Source organism: Dermochelys coriacea, chromosome 16, assembly GCF_009764565.3.
Source record: "Dermochelys coriacea isolate rDerCor1 chromosome 16, rDerCor1.pri.v4, whole genome shotgun sequence".
NCBI classification, from domain to species: domain Eukaryota; kingdom Metazoa; phylum Chordata; order Testudines; family Dermochelyidae; genus Dermochelys; species Dermochelys coriacea.
The window spans coordinates 23,537,518-23,557,299 of NC_050083.1; the positions used below are offsets into that span (position 1 = coordinate 23,537,518).

At 45.0% G+C, this 19,782-nt stretch overlaps 1 protein-coding gene across 2 annotated transcripts in view; it reads left to right on the top strand.

Moving 5' to 3' along the window:
* The window catches only part of ADGRD2 (adhesion G protein-coupled receptor D2), a 70,208-nt gene that overhangs the window by 35,118 nt on the left and 15,308 nt on the right, over positions 1 to 19,782 (top strand). For both annotated transcript variants that reach the window (XR_006276096.1, XM_043499009.1), the window contains 4 exons: positions 12,491 to 12,532; positions 12,754 to 12,807; positions 13,713 to 13,857; positions 16,268 to 16,326. Coding sequence is in view for 1 of the 2 variants with exons in the window: in XM_043499009.1 (XP_043354944.1) it covers positions 12,491 to 12,532; positions 12,754 to 12,807; positions 13,713 to 13,857; positions 16,268 to 16,326 (300 nt within the window). In the remaining variant the exon portion in view is untranslated. The remainder of the gene's footprint in view (positions 1 to 12,490; positions 12,533 to 12,753; positions 12,808 to 13,712; positions 13,858 to 16,267; positions 16,327 to 19,782) is intronic.

Consider the following 19,782-nt stretch of genomic DNA (forward strand, 5'->3'; position numbering starts at 1 on the left):
ATGCCAAATGCTTCAGAAGGAAAGAACAAGCAGGGCAATTATTGAGTGATCCGTCCCTTGTCATCCATTCCCAGCTTCTGGATAGTGCGTTGGGTGCAGAAGTACTGCCTTGTGTTTGTTTTAAAGTCCTGGCAAAATACAGCTTTAGTAAAATGAAATTATTTCAAGTCCTTTATCTTGGAAGTTATATGGTTTCCATTGCCATGGAATCTGAGCCTCTAACCCCATGAAATACGGAAGTGCTGTGATTCCCATTGTACGGGTGAGAAACCAAAACATAGAGAGACTTGTGATCACACAGGAAGACTGTGCCCAGCCAGCTGGTGCTAGGCACCGACTGTTCCAGCCCAGGTCTCACGCTGTCATCCTGGTAGGGTTACCGTGCTAGAGAGACAGTACACAAGGAATTCTTCAGACTAGACTAGCTAGCTGTTTCCTCCAGAATGGGAGGTGTTTTCAGAATAAGCGCAGTGGGCTGTGTACCTTGGGTAGTTAAGTCCCATCTCTATTCTAATGTCCGGAGGCATTTGTCACCTCGAGAACCAATGACCTTTTCCAAGCTGTCGTTCAGCATCTGAGGAACCTAAGTAAATAATAATGAGGTGTGAAATGCAGCCCTGTGTAGAGTGTTTATTTAACGCTCTCTGCAGCCCACTCCCTGAATCTCTGGGTTGGCTGACTGGTGTCACGGTTTTGCCGTTTAAATCTTGTTTCTCATAATTAGATTTCCTGACATTAAATCATGGCTTTGGAATGACTCTTCTAAATTTATATCCTCATAAAATATATCATCTGAGTTTTGTTTTGGTCATTTACCGGAGAATTTACTACTGTGTAATGTTTCATTTTAATGAAGCTCCGAGGCAGACATTCTAATTGCAGCTTGCATCAGTAAAACAAGCCTAACTCCTACACACACTATGAACTCCAGTACTGACATCAAGAATAGTGCTCATCAGGGATGGTCCACATACAATCCTCTGAGATGTCTGGCCCAGCACTTCTCTCCCTGGTGTCTAATTGTGGATAAACAGATATTATTCCTGGATGTCTCGCATTCCAGGTTATTAGGAATCAAATACATTTCTGGACTAAAACACTTCATCCTTAAAATCCTTATCATGAAGGGCTTTGCAGTTGATCCCAAAGATGCCCACACTTTGTCCAAGTAGGGCTGCATTAGGAACACAAGGGATGGGTCTGATTTGCATAACATGGAATAACTGAGACATTGCGGTCTAGTAGCTGCGGTACTGGGCTGGGAGTCAGGAGACCTTGGATTCTATTCCTGACTCCGCCGTTCCACTTGCTGTGTGGCCTTGGGTATGTCATGTCGCCTGCCCGTGCTGCTGCTGCTTCCTCTCTCGTGCTGTCTGTAGGCTCTGCAGGGCAGTGCTTGTGTCTCAAGATGGGTTTGCACAGTGCCTATGTGCAATGGGCCCAGATCTTTGTTGGCACCTCTGAGGTTCGACTGAATGCATCCGATGAAGTGAGCTGTAGCTCACAAAGGCTTATGCTCAAATAAATTTGTTGGTCTCTAAGGTGCCACAAGTCCTCTTTTTCTTTTTGCGGATACAGACTAACACGGCTGCTACTCTGAAACCTGTACCACAGATGCTTGCAGTTGCCATCATCTTGAGTCTGGAAGTGCAGCCTGTGGAAATGGCAGCCTCCACTGTGCTCAGAGTGGAGCACTGTGTGCTGGCACTGTAGTGTAGTGTCTAGGGCATTGGCTGTGGGATGCCACAGATCAGACTCGGTCTGCAGGCCACAGGGACTGACTCTTTGCTGTGTTTGTACAGCACCATGGACAACAGGATCCTGGTCTCGGACCATGGGTCCCAAACACTACTGTAGTACAAATAACTAAGAATAATAATAATAGTCCCCCAAGAGAGAATGGAACCACACCACAAACTTTATTTGAAAACCATATTTAATTTTGTTTCTTGGGGTTACAAGTTTGTTGGTTTTCTTGAGGGAATTTAAGGCCATTCCTATCCCTCATTTGGGAAAGAGAATGGTGCCAAGTCCTGTTAGAAATGTAACAGCCAGCAGCTCTCTGCAATCCTGGACGCAGTCCAACTGAGAAATAGCCATTCACGTGACCCTGGCGTCAAAGCAGATCCCCAGATCATGAGCAGAGTAAAGTCACAGAATACACAGCAGGCCCACAATGTGTGTCAAAGCATCAGCCACATGGCATGTGAAAGGCTTACTAAACCTGGAAAGAAAGCAGCTGTAGATGGAGCTAGAGAAGCACAGAAGCACAGTTGGTCCTGATGTTGGCCGGAGAAAGAATTATGGATGGATAAAGGGTGGAATTCTTTATTAAGAGACAGCAACTGTTAATTGTTATTAGATGAGAGGCCCTTCCCCAATGGAGAGAAGACAGGATCTCTAGCCTGGGGAGCTTGCAAACCGAAGACCTAACACAAACCTCACTGAGGTCAATGGAAAGATTCCCGCTGATTTTAATGGGCTTTCTTCAGGCCCTAAGACCTCCAGTTCTGGAAGATATTTGAGCATGTTCCTAATTTTAAACACACAGTGCTGTGCCAAATAGTGATACTTACCTGAATCTGGGTCTAAATTAAATTGGATGTAGGGGCAGACACAGAGCCCATTGAAATTTGGTAAAAAGCTTCCCATCGACTTCAGTGGGCATTGGATCAGCTCTATAATGTGCATGTGGGTGGGGGGAATAATATTTAAAATAGTTTAAGGTTGAACTGAAAACAGTTTTTTTTGGTGAATCAAAAATCAGAATAAACCTCCACATTTCAGGTTGAATGATCTGAAATTAAACCATTTTGTTCCAATTCTGAGTAGTTTTTAATGTTAAAATTAAAAAAATAAAATAAAAGGAAATTTCTAAATGAAAAGTCAATTTGAATGGAAAAATCAAAACATTTCATTCAGAAAATATCCAAATACAAAGTTTTGATTTGTTTAAAAGAATTCTTACGGTTTTTTTATCGAAAGAATTTGGCAAAATCGACATAAATTAGTGAAATGTTTTGATTTCACAGAATCTGCATTTTTTGCCCAAGCAAGTTTTGATGAATGTCACCCAGCTCTAATAATAACAATGAAATGGCCCCAGATGGCAGTTCCCATCCTTCTGTGCATCAAATTTATATATGCACTTGACAAACTCCTTCACGAACGCTCAGTGATGACTCCGAAATCAGAGGCACTGGAAACCAAGAGAGCAGCCTGGCTGACTCCTGTATGGTGCATCCAAAATTTGGATAACTGGGATTCAAAGGCTTTCAATGACTATTTAATTTTTTCCTGCTGTAAAATAGAAAATGGTCCTGATGGCATCTTTGTGATGTGGGGTGGGAGAGGTCTGTGGCCCCCAACTCTGGCATATTTGGCAGGTTTCACTTTAATAATGACTCCAAGTTTCCAATAGCTGAAATGAAGCCATTATTGCCACGTGCACAAGATGGATAGTTGCTTGAATGAATTTTCTGCCTGTTGCTGGAGCTTGTCCAGCTGTGAGGTGCTGCTAACGCACATCCGTTTGCTGTCAGATGGTGAAGGCCCAAGGCCAGCCAAAGGCCACCTCTCCATGTTTCTGCTATTAAGGGATGTCGGGAGGTTGACAGGAGGCCTGTCAGCTGTAATTAAATATAGTGTCAATGCTTCTTGTCTCCTTCCAACCTCACTCCTGTAAAGGTGTATCTCAGAGATGGGCAGAGAACCGCACCAACGCTCTAAATTCACATTAGATGTAAGATTAAAACAAACCTATTTCCCAACTGGGACAAAACCCTTCAGAACGGTCAGAATTAAAGAGCATGGTCTTTGTGTAAGTAAATGGAGGGAAGCAGATTAAAACATGGAGTCCTGCTTCTGGTCCCATGCTGAGCCCCGCAGTCTTGCTGTCCTTCCCAGCTGTGTGCATTTTAACCTCGTCCAACACCCTGTCCTGGCCTGCACTGTGGAAGAGATTGTAGTAATTTTCTGTTCATTCCTGAATGCCAGTGTGGAGAACCTGGGCTTGGTGGGGAATCTCACTTTGTCCTGCCTGCCTGCCCCCAGCCTTGTTCTGGGGATAGCATTTCCCCTGTTCCTCCTCCTCCAGGTTCCTTGTTGTGTCTCTGCGGGCACAGGGGGTGAGGGTTCCGCTCTTGTGTTCATTTAGCTCTCATGGACATAGCCTGATCTGACAGCCCTCAGGGCTGCCCTCCTCTATTTATCCCCAGGACTTGCAGCACCCGCTTCCTCATTGTGCACTGCTAATGTGCCTCACTCCTGGCTGGAAGGGGTCACCTCGCTGGTGCCAGGGGAGTTTGCTTTCCATGACCTATTCAGCCTTTTGCTTCTGCGGATACACCAAAAACAGGGTTGCCTAGCCGTGGCTGTTGTGTCATGCAAACCGGGAACTGTTCTTCCATCCTCATTTCACACTAGCCACTGTGCTGTAGTCCATTGTTGTAAGCCACATTTAAGTTACAATTTTCAAGTGATGGCAGAGAGTTCAGGGATGAAGGGGATGATCCCTACATTTTTAAATGCCATCCTCAGGATGACACATTTCTTGAGAGTTCATCTATCATGAATCACATTAAACTCCACTGCTGAAGTGAGATGGAAGCTGAGTGCTTCACTGAATGGTGTTTGAAGGGGCAAGATTCATATTAGTTCAGAGCTGCTTTTTTCTCTCCAGTCTCCATTCAAGCTGCTGCTTCTTTTTTTCCCCCTTTCTTTCTTTGTTTTTTAAGAAGAAGACAATCTTTGTAATCACTTTGTCATAAATCATAGCAGAGGCGCCCTTGCTTGCAGTACAGTCAAACAGTGGGGCCAGGAGAGTTTTTAGCTCATAAATATATTGTCTTTGTTTGCCTTATCCCCTTTGCCAAGTAAGGTCATTCTAATTAGAAGATTACCTAGGAGAAGAAGTTGGGATCCTGACCAGAAGGCTACAGAGTAAAGGGAAAGCAGAGTAACAACATCACTTTTCAATCTCTCTGCTGCTTGGCCTATTCAAAAAGATTTCTTCAGCAGATCACCTTTGACTTGCGTTTAAAGTGCATTTGTTTATTCATGTAGCAATGTGGTAGCAGACAACTTTTTGTTGTTGTTGACTTGTGTTCTGTTTGTCTGTGGAAATTCAGATCTGTCTTCAAGATTAGTTCACATGTCAATGCCAAATCCAACTAATCATTCTCCTAACCAGACAGTGGAGGAAGAAAACAAGCTACAAGACCAGCAGTATTACAGGCTGCCATGCTGTGTTAACTGCTGCCCTTAGCGTGTTACTTAGAAGACTGGCCGGCCAACAATGCTCATTCATGGTTTCAAAAATGGTCAAAGATGGTAAATGCCAGAACAGTGGGTAAAGGTGATTGCCTTATGAGGGAGTGTTTTATATAACACCAAATAGCAGCCTTTGTCTTTATTGACCTAGGAGATAGGAAGGATAGTCCTTTTGGTTGGTCTAGGCCTGGGAGTCATGAGCCGTGGCTTCCATTGACACTGCTACCCCAGACTCCTTTTGTGGTGCTGAATAGTCTCTTTACCTTTCTATGCCTCTGTTTCCCCATCCATAAAATAGGGTTAGTAACAATAATACTTCAGTGGGGGTGGGGGGATTGAAGCTAAATTCACTGATGTTGAACACTTTGAGATGCTTGACTGGACAACACTATATTATTATGATGACAGTCTATAAATGTACTAGTAGTGGTTCACACACACAGGCATCCCTGAATATAAAACAATTGTCTCATGCTGCCAGTACTAAAACATCCTTGGAATTTCGAAATAGTAGAGATGATGATTTCCTACTCAAAAAGTGTTACATCCAACACAGGGGAGGTCCGTGTTAGATCTCATCTTGACAGATGAAGAGGAACTGATCATAGAACTAAAAATTAATAGTCAGTTAGGTACAAGTGATCATGACTTGATCACATTTATAATGTGCAAACAGAATAAAGTCCAGACCAGTGATAGATATACTTGGTGCTTTAAAAAGGCCAATTTCACAAAGCTAAAAGCAATTTTGAGCTAAATCAGCTCCAAGGAAGAATTTAATCAGAAAAATATGAATAATAATTGGGAATTGTTTAAGAACACTTTACTAGATGCCCAAAAAGCCACAATCCCCCACAATTGAGGAAGAAGGCTGTATGGATTTAAAAAAGACATAAATTAGAGGGGAGGTGAAAGCAGCTATAAAAATAGAAACATAATATATAATGAATGGAAGAAAAGGGCAGATGACCATTTTTAATATAAATCAGAAGCTAGGAATTATAGAAAATTGATAAGGGAAGCAAATGGACACAAGGAGAAATCTATGGCCAGCAGAGTTAAGGCCAATAAGGAATTTTTAAAGTATCTTAGGAAAAAAAGAATCCTAACAATGGTATTAGTCCATTATTAGATGGAAAAGATAGAATTATCTATAATAATGCAAAAAAGGCAGAAGTGTTCAATAAATATTTCTGTTCTGTATTTGGGGAAAAAACAAATGATATAGTCACATCATATGATAACACTGTTTCCATTCCAATAGTATCTGAGGAGGATGTTAAACAGCCATGACTGAAGTTAGATATTTTAAAATCCATATGTATGGATTACTTGGATCTAAGAGTTTTAAAAGAGCTGGCTAAGGTGCTCGCTGGACTGTTAATGCTGATTTTTCAGTAAGTCTTGGAACACTGGGGAAGTTCCACAAGACTAGAAGAAAGCTAATGTTGTACTAATTTTTAAAAAGGATAAACAGGATGACCTGAGTATTTACAGACCTGTCAGTCTGACATTGATCCAAGGCAAGGTAGTGGAGTGGCTGATATGTGACTCAATTAATAAAGAATTAAAATAGGGTATATAATTAATGGCTTTATGGAAAATAGATCCTGTCAAATTAACTTGATATCTTTTTTTGATGAGATTACAAGTTTGGCTGATAACGGTAAGAGTGCTGATGAAAGATTTTTAGACTTCTATACAGCATTTGACTTGGTATCATGCTGACACTTTGATTAAAAAACTGGAATGATATAAAATTGACATGGCACACATTAAATGGATTTAAAAACTGGCTAAATAATAGTTCTCAAAATGTAATTGTAAATCATTGATTGGGTATGTTTCTGGTTGGGTCCCACAGGCTCTTGGCCCTGTGCTATTTAACATTTTTATCAAGGCCCTGGAAGAAAACATAAAATCATCACCAATAAAGTTAGCAGGTGACATAAAAAAAGGGGAGTGGAAAATAATGAAGAGGACAGGTCACTGATACAGAGCAGTTTGGATCGCTTGCTAAGTTGGTCACAAGCAAACAATCATAGAAGATTAAGGTTGGAAGAGACCTCAAGTGATCATCTAGTCCAACCCCCTGCTCAAAGCAGGACCAATGCCAACTAAATCATCCCAGCCAGAGCTTTGTCAAGCTGGACCTTACTGTGTGTTTTAATAAAGCCAATATAAAGTTATACAACCAGGAACAAAGAATGCAGGTCAGACTTACAAGATGGGTGACTCTAGTTGGGAAGCAGTGACTCTGAAAGAAACTTTGGGATTATGATGAATAATCAGCTGAATGTGAGCTCCCAGTGTGACTCAGTGATCAAAAGGACTAATTCAATCCTTGGATGTACAAACAGAGGAATCTCAAGTAGGAGTAAGGAGGTTATATTACCTCTGTATTTGGCACTGATGTGATAGAATCCTGTGTCCAGTTCTGGTGTCCACAATTCAAGCAGGATGGTGATACATTGGAGAGGGTTCAGAAAAGAGCCATGAGAATGATTAAAGGATTAGGAAACATGAGCATTATCTATTTAGCTTAACAAAGAGAAGGTCAAAAGGTGACTTGACTACAGTGTAAAACAGGGTTGGCCAAACTGTGGCTCGCAAACCACATGCAGCTCTTTTACCATTAAAGTGCAGCTCACACTGCCCCCCCCCCACGCCCCTCGTCTCTCCATTCTCCACCTACCAGACTTGCAGGGGGACCTCTGCCTTGCAGCGGGGAGTTGGGTTGGAGCTTCTGGCAGGTGTAGGGGTTAAAACTAGAGCTGGGCAAAACATTTTATACAAATCGTGTTTTCACTGATAAATGCAGGTTCAGATTGGCCAAAACCATTTACAAATTTGGATCAACATCAGCAAACTGTTTTGGTCAAACAACCAAACACAAAGTCCGAAATGTGGGAATGGTTCATTTTGGCATTTCCAAAACAAAATATTTCACCTTTTAGTTTTGGAAAGATGTTTAATTTTGGAATTTCACTACGTTTTATTTAATATTTTTTAAAAGTTTAAAAAACCTCAAAAACTAAACGAAATGTGTGTTTCAGACTGAAATGAACTTTTTATTTTTAACGTTCATTCTGCCGAAAAATTTAAAAATAAATTGGTTTGGGTCGACCCGAGGGAAATTTTTAAAAATGTTTTGGTCCAGCTACCAAATTGAAAATCCCTCTAGCAAGTGGGCTACCTCATCCTCCTAACCAGCTGGTCTTTTTTTTTTTTTTTAAACAGTGCATCTAGGCAAAGATGTGCAGGGTCTGCTGGCCTCTTAAAAATCATGGAGCACTTTCAGAACAGCACACTCTTCTCTTCCCAGCGCCCCGCCCAAATGGCATCCTGCAGAATTTATCACCCAAGACTCACTCCTTTGCCTCCCCCTTCCATCACGGCCAACCAAATACTTTATGAAATCTGGGTTTGAGCTTGACTTGCTGTGGTCCTGGGGTGATGTGCTGATGCTTGAGTCCTCTCTGTGTGCTGTGTGGGGGGAGGAGATGGTAGGAGAGAGTCTCTGAAACCAGTTGTGTGCTATGTGCCATAATGCACGCCCAGTGATTCTCGCTTTGCATGAGTTCACGTGGCATATGGCAGAGAGGGGAGAGTCATCTGGTGGCTGGGACAGCTAACAGGACGTCAGCACTCCTGGGTTCTACTCCTGACTCGCGTGCTGTGTGCTCTGAGCACGTCACTTACCCCTCTGCATGTCAGTCTCCACGTCTCTAAAATAGGGACCTTCCTGCCAGCAGCATTGGGAGTGTTGAGCTGTGCTTGAAATCCGCGTACTGCAGCTACTACAGAAGGCCAAAATCTCCTTTGACGTCTGATGACTAACTGTACTTGGTTTAAGTGCTGCCCCATTTTACAGACAGGGACGTCAAGACAAAGTGAAGGGACTTGCCCAAGGCAGTGGCAGCAGGAAGAATAGAACACTGATCTCCCGATTGTCAGTCCTGTGCCCTCACCGTATAGCAGCTGCTTCCTCAGTAATGTGGGCAATCCTGCTGGGAGCCCGGGGTGGCCGTGCAGGGTGTGACTAAGACATGCAATACGTTAGGACCGAGTGAGCAAACTGATCCCATTTGTAAAGAAGCTCGGAGTGATCGTTCCTGCCCCCGGGAGATGGCCCGCAGGCTGCGTCAGCAGCAAGCACGGATGGAGGAATCGGGTGGTCTGATCCCACTGGGCTGGGTAACAGGTGTGATGCTGGCTCCTCTGGGCCAAGACCCACACTGTCTGGTTTTGTTTTGCCACTTTGGCCACCTGGCCAGGCTGTCGAGCCAAGAGATGTATTGGGCGCGAGACTCATCACTGCTGGGATGTCCTCTTCATCACGTTTCCCACAGCTTGTGTGCGGATCCACTTAAATTTCATGCTTCACAGATTTATTTTCACTGAACTCTGTGTGGTAGGCCATCCTATCTAGTTATTTTTTACGCTTCACATTTTAAAGAGCCTGACTTTTTAAACAATAGATTTTTGGGTTTCTGGAATTAGATTGTATGCTGTCTGTGGCTGTAGTGTCCTGGATAGCGCCAGGCACATCACCAGGCTTAACAAACAATTACTAACTCTCATTCTGCAGTGGGGAGTGTTTGTTCTTATAATAGTCCTCTGGGTAGAATAGCTCACAAGGTGTGACCTTATCCCCTCACTTCCTAGCACTTGTAGGGGGCTTTTCAGAAGTGCTCACCTTGTTCCACCAGTGCTCAGTGGGAGCATAGTTAGACAAGTGGAGAGTGCTTTTAAAAATCCCACCCATAGGACACATCATCTGCAGAGTTTTGGGGTGAAATCCTGGCTCCGTTACAGCCATTGCCAGTGACTTCAGTTGAGCCAGGAGTTCACCCCAAATGTTCTGCAAATATGGGTAAGTATCACTATCCTCATTTTTACAGATGGGGAAACTGAGGCATTGAGTGGTGAAGGCCAAGGTCCCACAGCAGGTCGGTGGCAGAACTGGGAATAGGGTCCAGCTCTCCTAACTCTCACTGTCCTACCCTAGACCATTGTGACCTGCTCACCATTGAAGTTTGAGGCTTTAGTGATTGTCTTCTCACTATTGAGTATTTCTGTTGTGGTTGTGCCAGTCAGAAGTCAGGGCCGCATTGTGCGAGGTGCTGCACAAACCTATCATGAAAAGACAACTATGTTTGCAAAGTACTTTGAGAATCTGCAAAGTGGCCTCTGGGACTGGATTTGTGATTTATTTTGTGCCAGTTTAACTCTCTCTTCCATATTTTAGCCACATTCAGTCTTTCTGCAGCTGGGCCTTCTTTCTCCCGGGCTCCCCTCCCAGCCGACATCACCACCTCTCCTCCCAGTTCTATACAAAAGGATTATTTCAAGGAAGACCTGTCTTGGCAGCCGCACCAGAAATCTGGTCTGTAGGAGTGACCAACTCTGCTGTTTGAAGGACAGGTCATGGCACCATGCCAGGGTATTGCTACCACTGCACTTGCCAAGAGTTTTCAGATGAAGAGCAAGGCTCATTGAAAACAAGATGAATTACTTTTCTTACTGCCGCTGATTTATCTAGCTGCGATAACGAACACTCTGCAGATATAACATAAATCTGGTGCGCCAGATCGGACTGCCTGAATGGACAAACTCTTTTGTGTAAAGCTGTAATTAGTCCCTGGTGCTTAGCCCAGTTTTGACCCCTAGGTGGTGCTCTTTCTAGGCCTGTGTCTTGTTACAGCTGTTTCTCTACTGGACAGCAGGCTGGGGAGGAGGTTCTGACTGGTGCTCTGTATTTTGGAGTCACTGGTGGTGGCTGAGCTTATGTGGAGTTGACAGCATGAGGTCCATACTCCGATCTCTAGCCTTCTCTGAGTGGGGAGGGAGGACAAATGTGGTGGGTTTGGGTTTCACAATAGTGCCTTGGTAGGAAGGTTTGGATCTGCCTCGCATTTTACCTCGAATCTCCCTAGCATGGGCTGTAATACTGACATGGCTCAGTGGGGATCAAGCCCAGTACATCTTACCCTTAACGCATGAGCCACTGCTGCGTGAGCTAAAAGAGAGAGCTGTGTTAGCCATGGCGGTGCGCGCCTCACACTCTTGATAGTCTGGCCGCCGCTAGAGGAGGACAGAGGACACCCCCCCCCAGCAGCCCCTGGCTTATCTGGCAATCACTCAGCTGCCATAGTGTGTCACCAATAGAGGTATCACACTGAAAAAGAAAAGGCCCCGTCACCTTGCTCTGCTCTGCCCACGCAAAGGCTGCATCCATCTGGGCTCACCCCGTGGCTACTTCAGTTGTCAGGAAGGGATGTCTAGTTCCCGAATTTCAGTTGTTCCCACACAGGGGTCGTCTCCCCATGTTTACGTTTTTGAAGGGGGGAGGTGAGCTCCACCTAGTAATTTCTGGAGGGATTTTCCCATTCACCACTGAATGAAGCGGGGAACCCTGGGCTTGGGAATGGTAGGGAGGCCTGATGGAGTCAGTGGGTTGACAGCTGCAATTGCTCTTCAGCACCATCCAGCTCTATCACAGAGCAATAGAGCAGCCCCTGGGCACGGAAGGCGGTAGGTGCACATTTGCCTGCCTGCCAGGGGTTGTGCCTACATCCTTGCAAAACCGAGTGTGTGTGGATGCTGCAATGGTAGCAGAAGGAAGGGGTGGGGAGGAATGAAAAGACTTTCTCCTTTTACCGCTCTTGAATGAAGTCATCTGAGTTCTGTTATTATTGCCATGGATCACATTTATTAACATAGTGCTGGGGACCCACCAAGCACAGGTCCCCCCTTGTGCTAGGGTCTGTCCACACACACAGTAGCAGCCAGTGTGTATAGGGATCGTTCCGTATTGAGAGTCCACTCCCATAGTTCTCTTCTACTTCTTGAAGGGGACGTGTTAGAAGACTGAGATTGCAGGGACAACCTTGACGGGGGTTGTCTATGTCACAATCAGAGCAGGGAGTGGAACAAGTGTTGAGAAGTAGAGTTTGAGGTTTCGGGTGGAATCAGTTTGGAGATCCAGCCAGCTGTGAGCAGAGCACAATACTGGCTTGGAGATGAACCCTAGCAGGTCTGAGTGCTGAGATTTCTGAAGCATGTATGTTCCGGTGGCATCACAAGGAACAGTAACAGGAGCTATTCCTGCGCTAGGCGCTGTCCGGGCACACAGTAGCAGTGTCTTACTTCCCCTGTTTCAAAATGGTCAATCTATTGCAAGCCCATAATATTTTGTATTTTCTCTCATTTTTAGGGTTTGTACATCTTCCTGGTCTATGCAATCTATAACAGTGAGGTAAGAGGAAGCTCTCACTGGGTTTTGATCCATATTGGAACAGTCCTATATTAGAAATGAAACTGGTAACCAGAATCTTAGCAAATGCAAAGGTTGATATTCTGTCTTGGCCCTTTGCTCCTGCAACAGCTGTTGCTTTTGCTCCCTTGACTTGTCCGGAGGATGTTGTTGTTTTATCAGAACAGCACTGGCCCTGTCTCATGACCCTGCTCAACTTTCAGGTGAGGAACGCCATACAGAGGATGAAGGAGAAGAAGAAAGCGCTCTCATTCACAGTAAGTGTGAGGCAGAGATGCTGCTCCGGTTTCATTAAACACAAGATGGTTTCAGAGGATGCGGTTTTTTTTTCGTTTTTCACAATGGTGGATTTCTAGGAAACCCAGTTTGTGTCCCCTCCCCCAAATCCACAGCATAGAATTTAGTGGGCATCCCTCACTACCAACTGGGATTATCAACCCCCTCTGATAGCCATGTAGCCGATAGGGCATGCTGATTTCTTCTTCGCAGCTGGCCAAACCTTCTCAGCCCTCCACAGTCTCTCCAAGGATTTCAAACTAAACTCTAAAGAAAGGCTCAAACGCTGAAATTTCCCATCATACCTCATCTGTGGATAGTTGTGTGTTTGAGTTGGGCTTGGACTCATTTTTGATCCACAAAACAGGGCAGCTTGAGTCATCACATCACAGGTTTATAGGATGTGACTGACTCCAAGGCCAGGCAAAAAGCCTCTCCCCTTGCTCTGGTTGATGTGAGACTTTGATCCACATTCCACAGTACCCCTTTAAATCCAGGTTTGTAGCCAAAGTCTGCCCTCCGTGATACATTTGGGCTCTCCCTGATGTCCTGGGCTTGCATTGTAGGACAAAACTTGGCCCTGGGAATGTCTTTTGAATGGACCTGGCATATTCAGGAACATGGAGTCGGGGGACATCATTTTCCTCCTGAACAGCACTGGGGAGGGTGGAGGGGAACATGCCACTGGTTCTGCAGTTTGGGCAGTTGCTGCAGACCTGCCTGGAGAATCCACACAGACTGAAGAGTGGCCTTATCGGCAAGGAGGTGATAGTTAAGAAAACAGCTGCAGCAGGTTTTTAAAATGATGCATGGTATCAAAATCCTTTAAAGGCAGATGTGTCGCGGATTCCTGAGTGTTGTGTCCTGCTTCTCTGTCATTTTGCAGAACTGTTCTCATCCGATCAATTATCTGTCAAGTCCAAGAAATACAACTTCCTGGGAGACTGGGAAGCTGAGTCCTTCTGCGCCCGAGAGCGCCGTGTCCAGCCCTGTGCAGAAAGATCCCACCCTGAAGAACATTACCAACAAAGGTAAAGAGCCCCTTCTCGGACCTCAGCTTTGTATTCAGGTTGCCAGTGGTGCTGGCACAGATTCAGAGCACGGGGGAAGGTAGGCTGAGCTTTCCAGAGGGTCCAGTTTTCATGCAATTTCATCCCTTGCATAGTTTTGAACCCTCCTAAACACCACAGAGTTGGAAAGTTTGACATGGTTATGAAGTTCCCAATGGTGACTCTAGAGTATGAGTGCCAATGTCAGGGCAGGCTGTTCCAAACCAGGAGATACACCCTGATGGGCTGTGAGGTCTAGACTTAGATTTCACCAACCAACTGCACCATATGCAGACCCCCCAGGCACTTTAACAGCCTGAAAATGGAGTTACAGACAGTCCCCTGGGGTACTCCAGTCTGTCTTGCCATCCAGGTGAGTGTCTCTCTGATATTGATGGCCCCATACACCAAGAATAACAGCAATATTCAGGTTACGCCCAATCCCAAAGGACCAGTCGCTTACCCCAGGTCAATTGTACTTTAGGGCTCACACCAAAGACAACGCTTGTAGGCGATCCTATAGCAAACAATATGAAGATTTATTAACTAGGAAAGGAAAATAGAGAGTTATTTATAAGGTTAAAACAAGTGAATATAGACCATGAACGAGTTACAGCCTTAGGTTTCAAAAGGTAATCTAGGCTTCTGTAATCAGCAAGCTTTATTTGACCTCTAGGGCTAACCCAGGCTAAGCAGCTGGGGATCTCTTGCTTATGTCTAGAAACACCTGGCTCCCCCAAGCAGCAGAGAGATCCCTAACTCCTTTTGTTTGAGGTTTTTATCCCCCTCCTGCCATGTGCTCTGAGCTGCAAACTCAGCTGATGGGAGGAGTTCACTTGCATGACTCATCTTCACAGATAAACAACAAGGGTGTGTCTACATATAAACAGGTTTCAGAGTAGCAGCTGTGTTAGTCTGTATTCGCAAAAAGAAAAGGAGTACTTGTGGCACCTTAGAGACTAACAAATTTATTAGAGCATAAGCTTGAGCTGTAGCTCACGAAAGCTTATGCTCTAATAAATTTGTTAGTCTCTAAGGTGCCACAAGTACTCCTTTTCTTTTTACATATAAACAGTTACAGTGGCACCACTGCGGGGCTTCAGTGAAGACATGACCTATGCTGATGGGAGGGGTTCTCCCACTTGTGTTGATACTCCATCTCCTTGAGACACGGTGGCTAGGTTGGCAGGAGAATTCTCTGATCAACATAGCCCCGATTAACATAGCACTGTCTACACTGGAGGTTAGGTTGGTGTAACTGCATCGCTCAAGGATTTTCACACTCCTGAGTGATGTTGTTGTACCAACCTCCTTTCCCACTTTAGACCAGGCCTAAGAGTCTTTACCCCTTTTGTTGACATTTTCTCGATCCTGACGTAGGGAGTTACCACTTGTAAAATCCACCCAGAGCCCGTCTGCTCTCAACGCGTCTCCTCTTTGGGGTCAGGGGCATGACAATTCCTGCTCTTTGCACTGATTAACGTCCGTCTCCTCTATGGCCATTCATATGGTCACAGAATCTAATGTTACCTTACAATATGGAGCACAGATATCAGAAGTGAGATTAATGCAGGGAGCATCTCACAAGAATTCAACAGACTCTGAACACTTTTTCTTATCTTCTAATACCTCATCTATCAATATTAACGGCATCCGTCAGTGTCCATTGAGAGACATGGGCACCTTAACATGAGCTGGCACCAGGCCTGCCAGCATCATAGTGGACATGAATGTTATTAGGTTTGGAGTGAGAAAGAAACTTTGATGAAAATATAAATACAGCACTGAGGGGCTGACTGGCTCCCGAAGAAGACAGTGGTAGAAGGCCAATTGACTTCAATGGGATCAGTCCCTATTGTGTATATGGGTCATCCGTGCATTCAAGGCGAGCAGATGTGGGGAATCTTCAATCCATAAGACACAGCACCAGGAGTGATCTGAGCCATTTTGCCAGCTAGGGCGGAAAATGGTTTCAGTATCTCCACCCCCAGTGCCTTGGCGGGGGCGGGGCCGGGGGGGGGAGTTGAGGGACACGGCAGCCTGGTGCTCCTGGAAGTTGGTGCCTAGGGCTTCTGCCCTGTTCACCTGCCCCTGCAGCTGGCCCTGAACAGCATGGCCTTCCCTCTAGGCAGAGAAGCATGTTGGTACTTTAACATCGATTTATATGGGGGAGAGAGCAGGAAATCGGTGTTAAACTAGAGAAAGAAAAGTTCACATGCTCAAACCGATTGGCAGCTCTGAAAACTAGCTTGCAATTCTTCAGTCAGCCTGGCTGGGCCCTTTACTTCCTTGGGAGATATTTTGGGGGAATAAATGATAGAGCCCTTTGAAAGGAATGCACATTTCCATTCTCCAGGTGTATCCACATTCATTGTCTCACTTCACACTTTAGGAAACTTCGGTGCTAAAATTCCTATGGGGATTTCCTCAATGATGTCACCAGAGAGACCGGTACGTAATGTCTTGAGTTATTTTCCACCTTTCACATGCAGAATAGATACATCGACGGGAGTGTTGTCTAGTGTTTATATCAAAGGGCTAGGACTCAGGACTCCTGGGTTCTATTCCCAGCTCTGTCACAGATGTCTTGTCTTATCCTGGGTAAATCATGTAATTGTCTGTGGCTCAGCTGCCCCTTTGGTAAGATGGGGTTCATATCAGTTACCTCCTCCTTGGGGGAGTTGTGAAGGTCCATCAGTGGTAATAGCAGACTTTGTGAGCCAGGTTGGTAGCAATGTACGTATGCGCCTCCTGCTAAGCATTGATTGGGTTGGGAAGCTGAAGGAATTTACCCCAGTGAAAGGACCCTGTAATGAAGTATCTGAAGGCTGCAAATCACTGGCCTATGGAGGGTGGTGTAGCAGGTGTGACGAACAATAATGGGGTGAAATTATGATAAGAAAATGCAGCCTGTTAGACTGAACAGTTTCTTGCCAGGAAGTTGGCCAAGGGAAAGGGGTGGAAACCCCGTGGCTCAGGGCACCCCGAACTAGACTGGACAAAAGGCTCTACAAACATACAGAATGGAACAGCCCTGCACTGTCTACTGGGAGTCACAGCAAACAGCCTAACGTCTTCATGTCTAGGGTTCTCAGACAGCCCCAGGAGGGCTCCTCAGGTGAGGGTGAGCTGTGGACTCAGACATGGTAGGGGGATCTCACCCTCTGGTGTAAAGTGGCCCATGTAGTCCCTTTACAGACATTGCCGTCCTTCATGCTCTACCCCATCGTACTGGGCTTGCTCGAAAGCAATCAGCGCACCTGCTACCCGTGCAAACGAGTAAGGAAGCGTCTGTCTATCCCTGCCCTTGGAAGACAAATAGTAGAAAGAGAATCAACTGTCTGTGTGTTTGGGAGATGCCCAGCTGTCCAGCTCCTGGATATAAAGGGCCCCTGTGCTGTTAGACCCATTTGTGCTGACTCCTGGACTGCAGAGGGGAGGGAGAGATGGGTTGGTTTGACACATGAGCGGTGGGGGAGTCTCTCTGCAGCATGTTGATTCCTAGTTTTGTTGGTAACATTTGTGGTCTCTTTTTGCCATTCTGTATCAGATGGGAATCAACTCTCAGGTCTATTTATAACAGGGGCATCCATAAAAGCACAAATGGAACTGAGCAATCAGAATGTCAAGACAGAAATGAGGTCATGGCTACAAGCCTCCCCAAAATGAAGCAAGTTAGAAAAGGGCTTGTTGTGTTTCAGCACCCAAGTTACATTCTGTGCAAATGGGATATTCTTCAGTTGGCCCATTTCATTTCCCAGGCAGCAACTAATCTTCTGCCAAATTCAACAAGGCATGCCGTAAATTGGAAAATAATTTAAATGTGACTATTCTGATACCACTTCCATTCCCACCACTGAAATGATCGTGCACAGTTCTGTGCACTTGACATAGAAGTTAACTATATAGTTTCTTCAGAAAAAAACATAATGCTACTTTCATGTGTGGAATTTACCAAAGGGTCTAGATATACACCAAAATTTCTCTCTCTCTCTCTCCTTTATTGCTTTTGAAGTGCTATCTTCTTTATCTTACAGATAACATTCTGTTCTATTTCAAGGCAACTTAGTAAAATCAGTATTTATTGTCTCTCATGGTTTATTTTTGTTTTAATGTTGCTATTCTTCCGGGTGATAAATACCTGGCAGGTTTTCCAATAGGTGCTTTTCTGACCCAGGCAGGTGCTGGCTCTGTAAATTAGAACCATTGCTAAGCTACTTGGCACAAAATATGAGACATGAGCTAAAGAGATTAACCAGGAGGCTTGAGTTTTCTAATGCACAGGGCATTAATAGAGGAGCCTGTAGATTTCCTAAATGCCAAGGCCACAGCACTTCCTAGCTGGTAGACTAGGGGCAAAGATAGAATTAGCTTAATTCCATGGTGGGGTCATCCAGAGCTTCTCTTTTTGTTTGTTACTTAAATATTTTTATTTAAAATGTTTTATTTTCCTTTTCTAAACAATACAAATTCAACAACAATCAAAATACAAAATTCCCTAGTACCCAAGGAGCCAGTGGGGGAGGAAGCAAAGCTGAGCCAGTTTTTGTTTAAATATTCGTTTGTCTTCACAAGTGACTTTTTGCAACTCTTTCATGTTCTCTCTTCATGAACATTTGAGCTCCACAAGTGAATGCTTAGGAAACGTGAATTTTGAAGCTGATATATTCGTTGTAAGCATGTTTTGAATGTAAGATTTGTGCATTGTTGCAGCTTGTGCTGTGTGTGTGTTAATGCAGCTTGTAATTGACTAGCTAGAAAGAGCCTGCGGTGCAGGTTAGTTACATAAGTCACTGGCATTGTTTCAGCTCCCTGACTGAATCCCTTACGTAATTGACGGGCATGAGCTGTGAATTAAAAATGGTATCGTTGAACGTAGCCTCCTTCTGATTAAGAAGCCATTTTTTACAATAAATCTGAAAACATGACAATGTTACAATGACAAAATGCTGTGCTCCGTTAGGTGCAAACATCAGTGTGTTTTCACTGCATTTCATCCACATTTTATGTGACAAATTTTTTGGTGAAAGGTTTTGGGGATTTGGCACCTCCAATGTGTTTAACCCCCGCCCCCAGCCTCATGGTTCCTCATTGTGCCCCTTGGGTGGACCGTGCAGACACTTCACATTCACTGTCATCTGGCTGAACAGGGCAGCCAGGACAGGTCCCCACTGGAAGTAAAACTGATGATGTTTAAGATTAAGAATAGTAGAACCTAGAGGCTGCAGCCGATACTGTTTTCCTTAAGAAGAGATCAGGTTGGCCTCCTGTTTTGTATCAAAATATCTTAATGTGAATCCTTCTCACCCTTGTCAACAGCGCTTAGGGGACAGAAACAGCTCTGCCATTCCTATCTAAAGTTTATCATTTAAACAAACCTTGTGATTTTTTTTAAGCCAATCTTGTGGTTGTTCGGAGCCTGCCTGATCTGTGAATGCGTGGGGCTGGCGATGCTGGGAAGCCATTGCCAGGATTAGGCCTTAAATTAGTAAATATTTCGTGGAAGAGAGGGTGGAGGAGGTGGCCGCAGGTGGTCTTTACTGGAGCCTGGCTAGGTCCCATGGCCGGCTCTGGGGGGTCCTATGCTCCATCCAGTGCAGTGAGAGATGGAAAAGCTGGCTTAGGTCAGCTAGTCCAGTCCTCTCTTGCGTTGGATTGTTCTGTATGTCCTAGCACTGTGCCCAGTCCACTGCATTGCCCCAAGCAAGGACGGGAGCCCCACTTTCAGCAGAGCTTGCTGCCAGTGCAGGTCTCTCATGCCACAGGCCCACTTTTGGGGCGCTCTCCCTAAGCACACGTGCTGGGCACTGGGGAGAATGCCCAGCTGGCACCAGTGGGTGAGTTCACCAAAGCTCCGTGAACATGAGGGGCAGGGTTGTTCCCGTACCTGTGAAGCAGTGGAGCTGC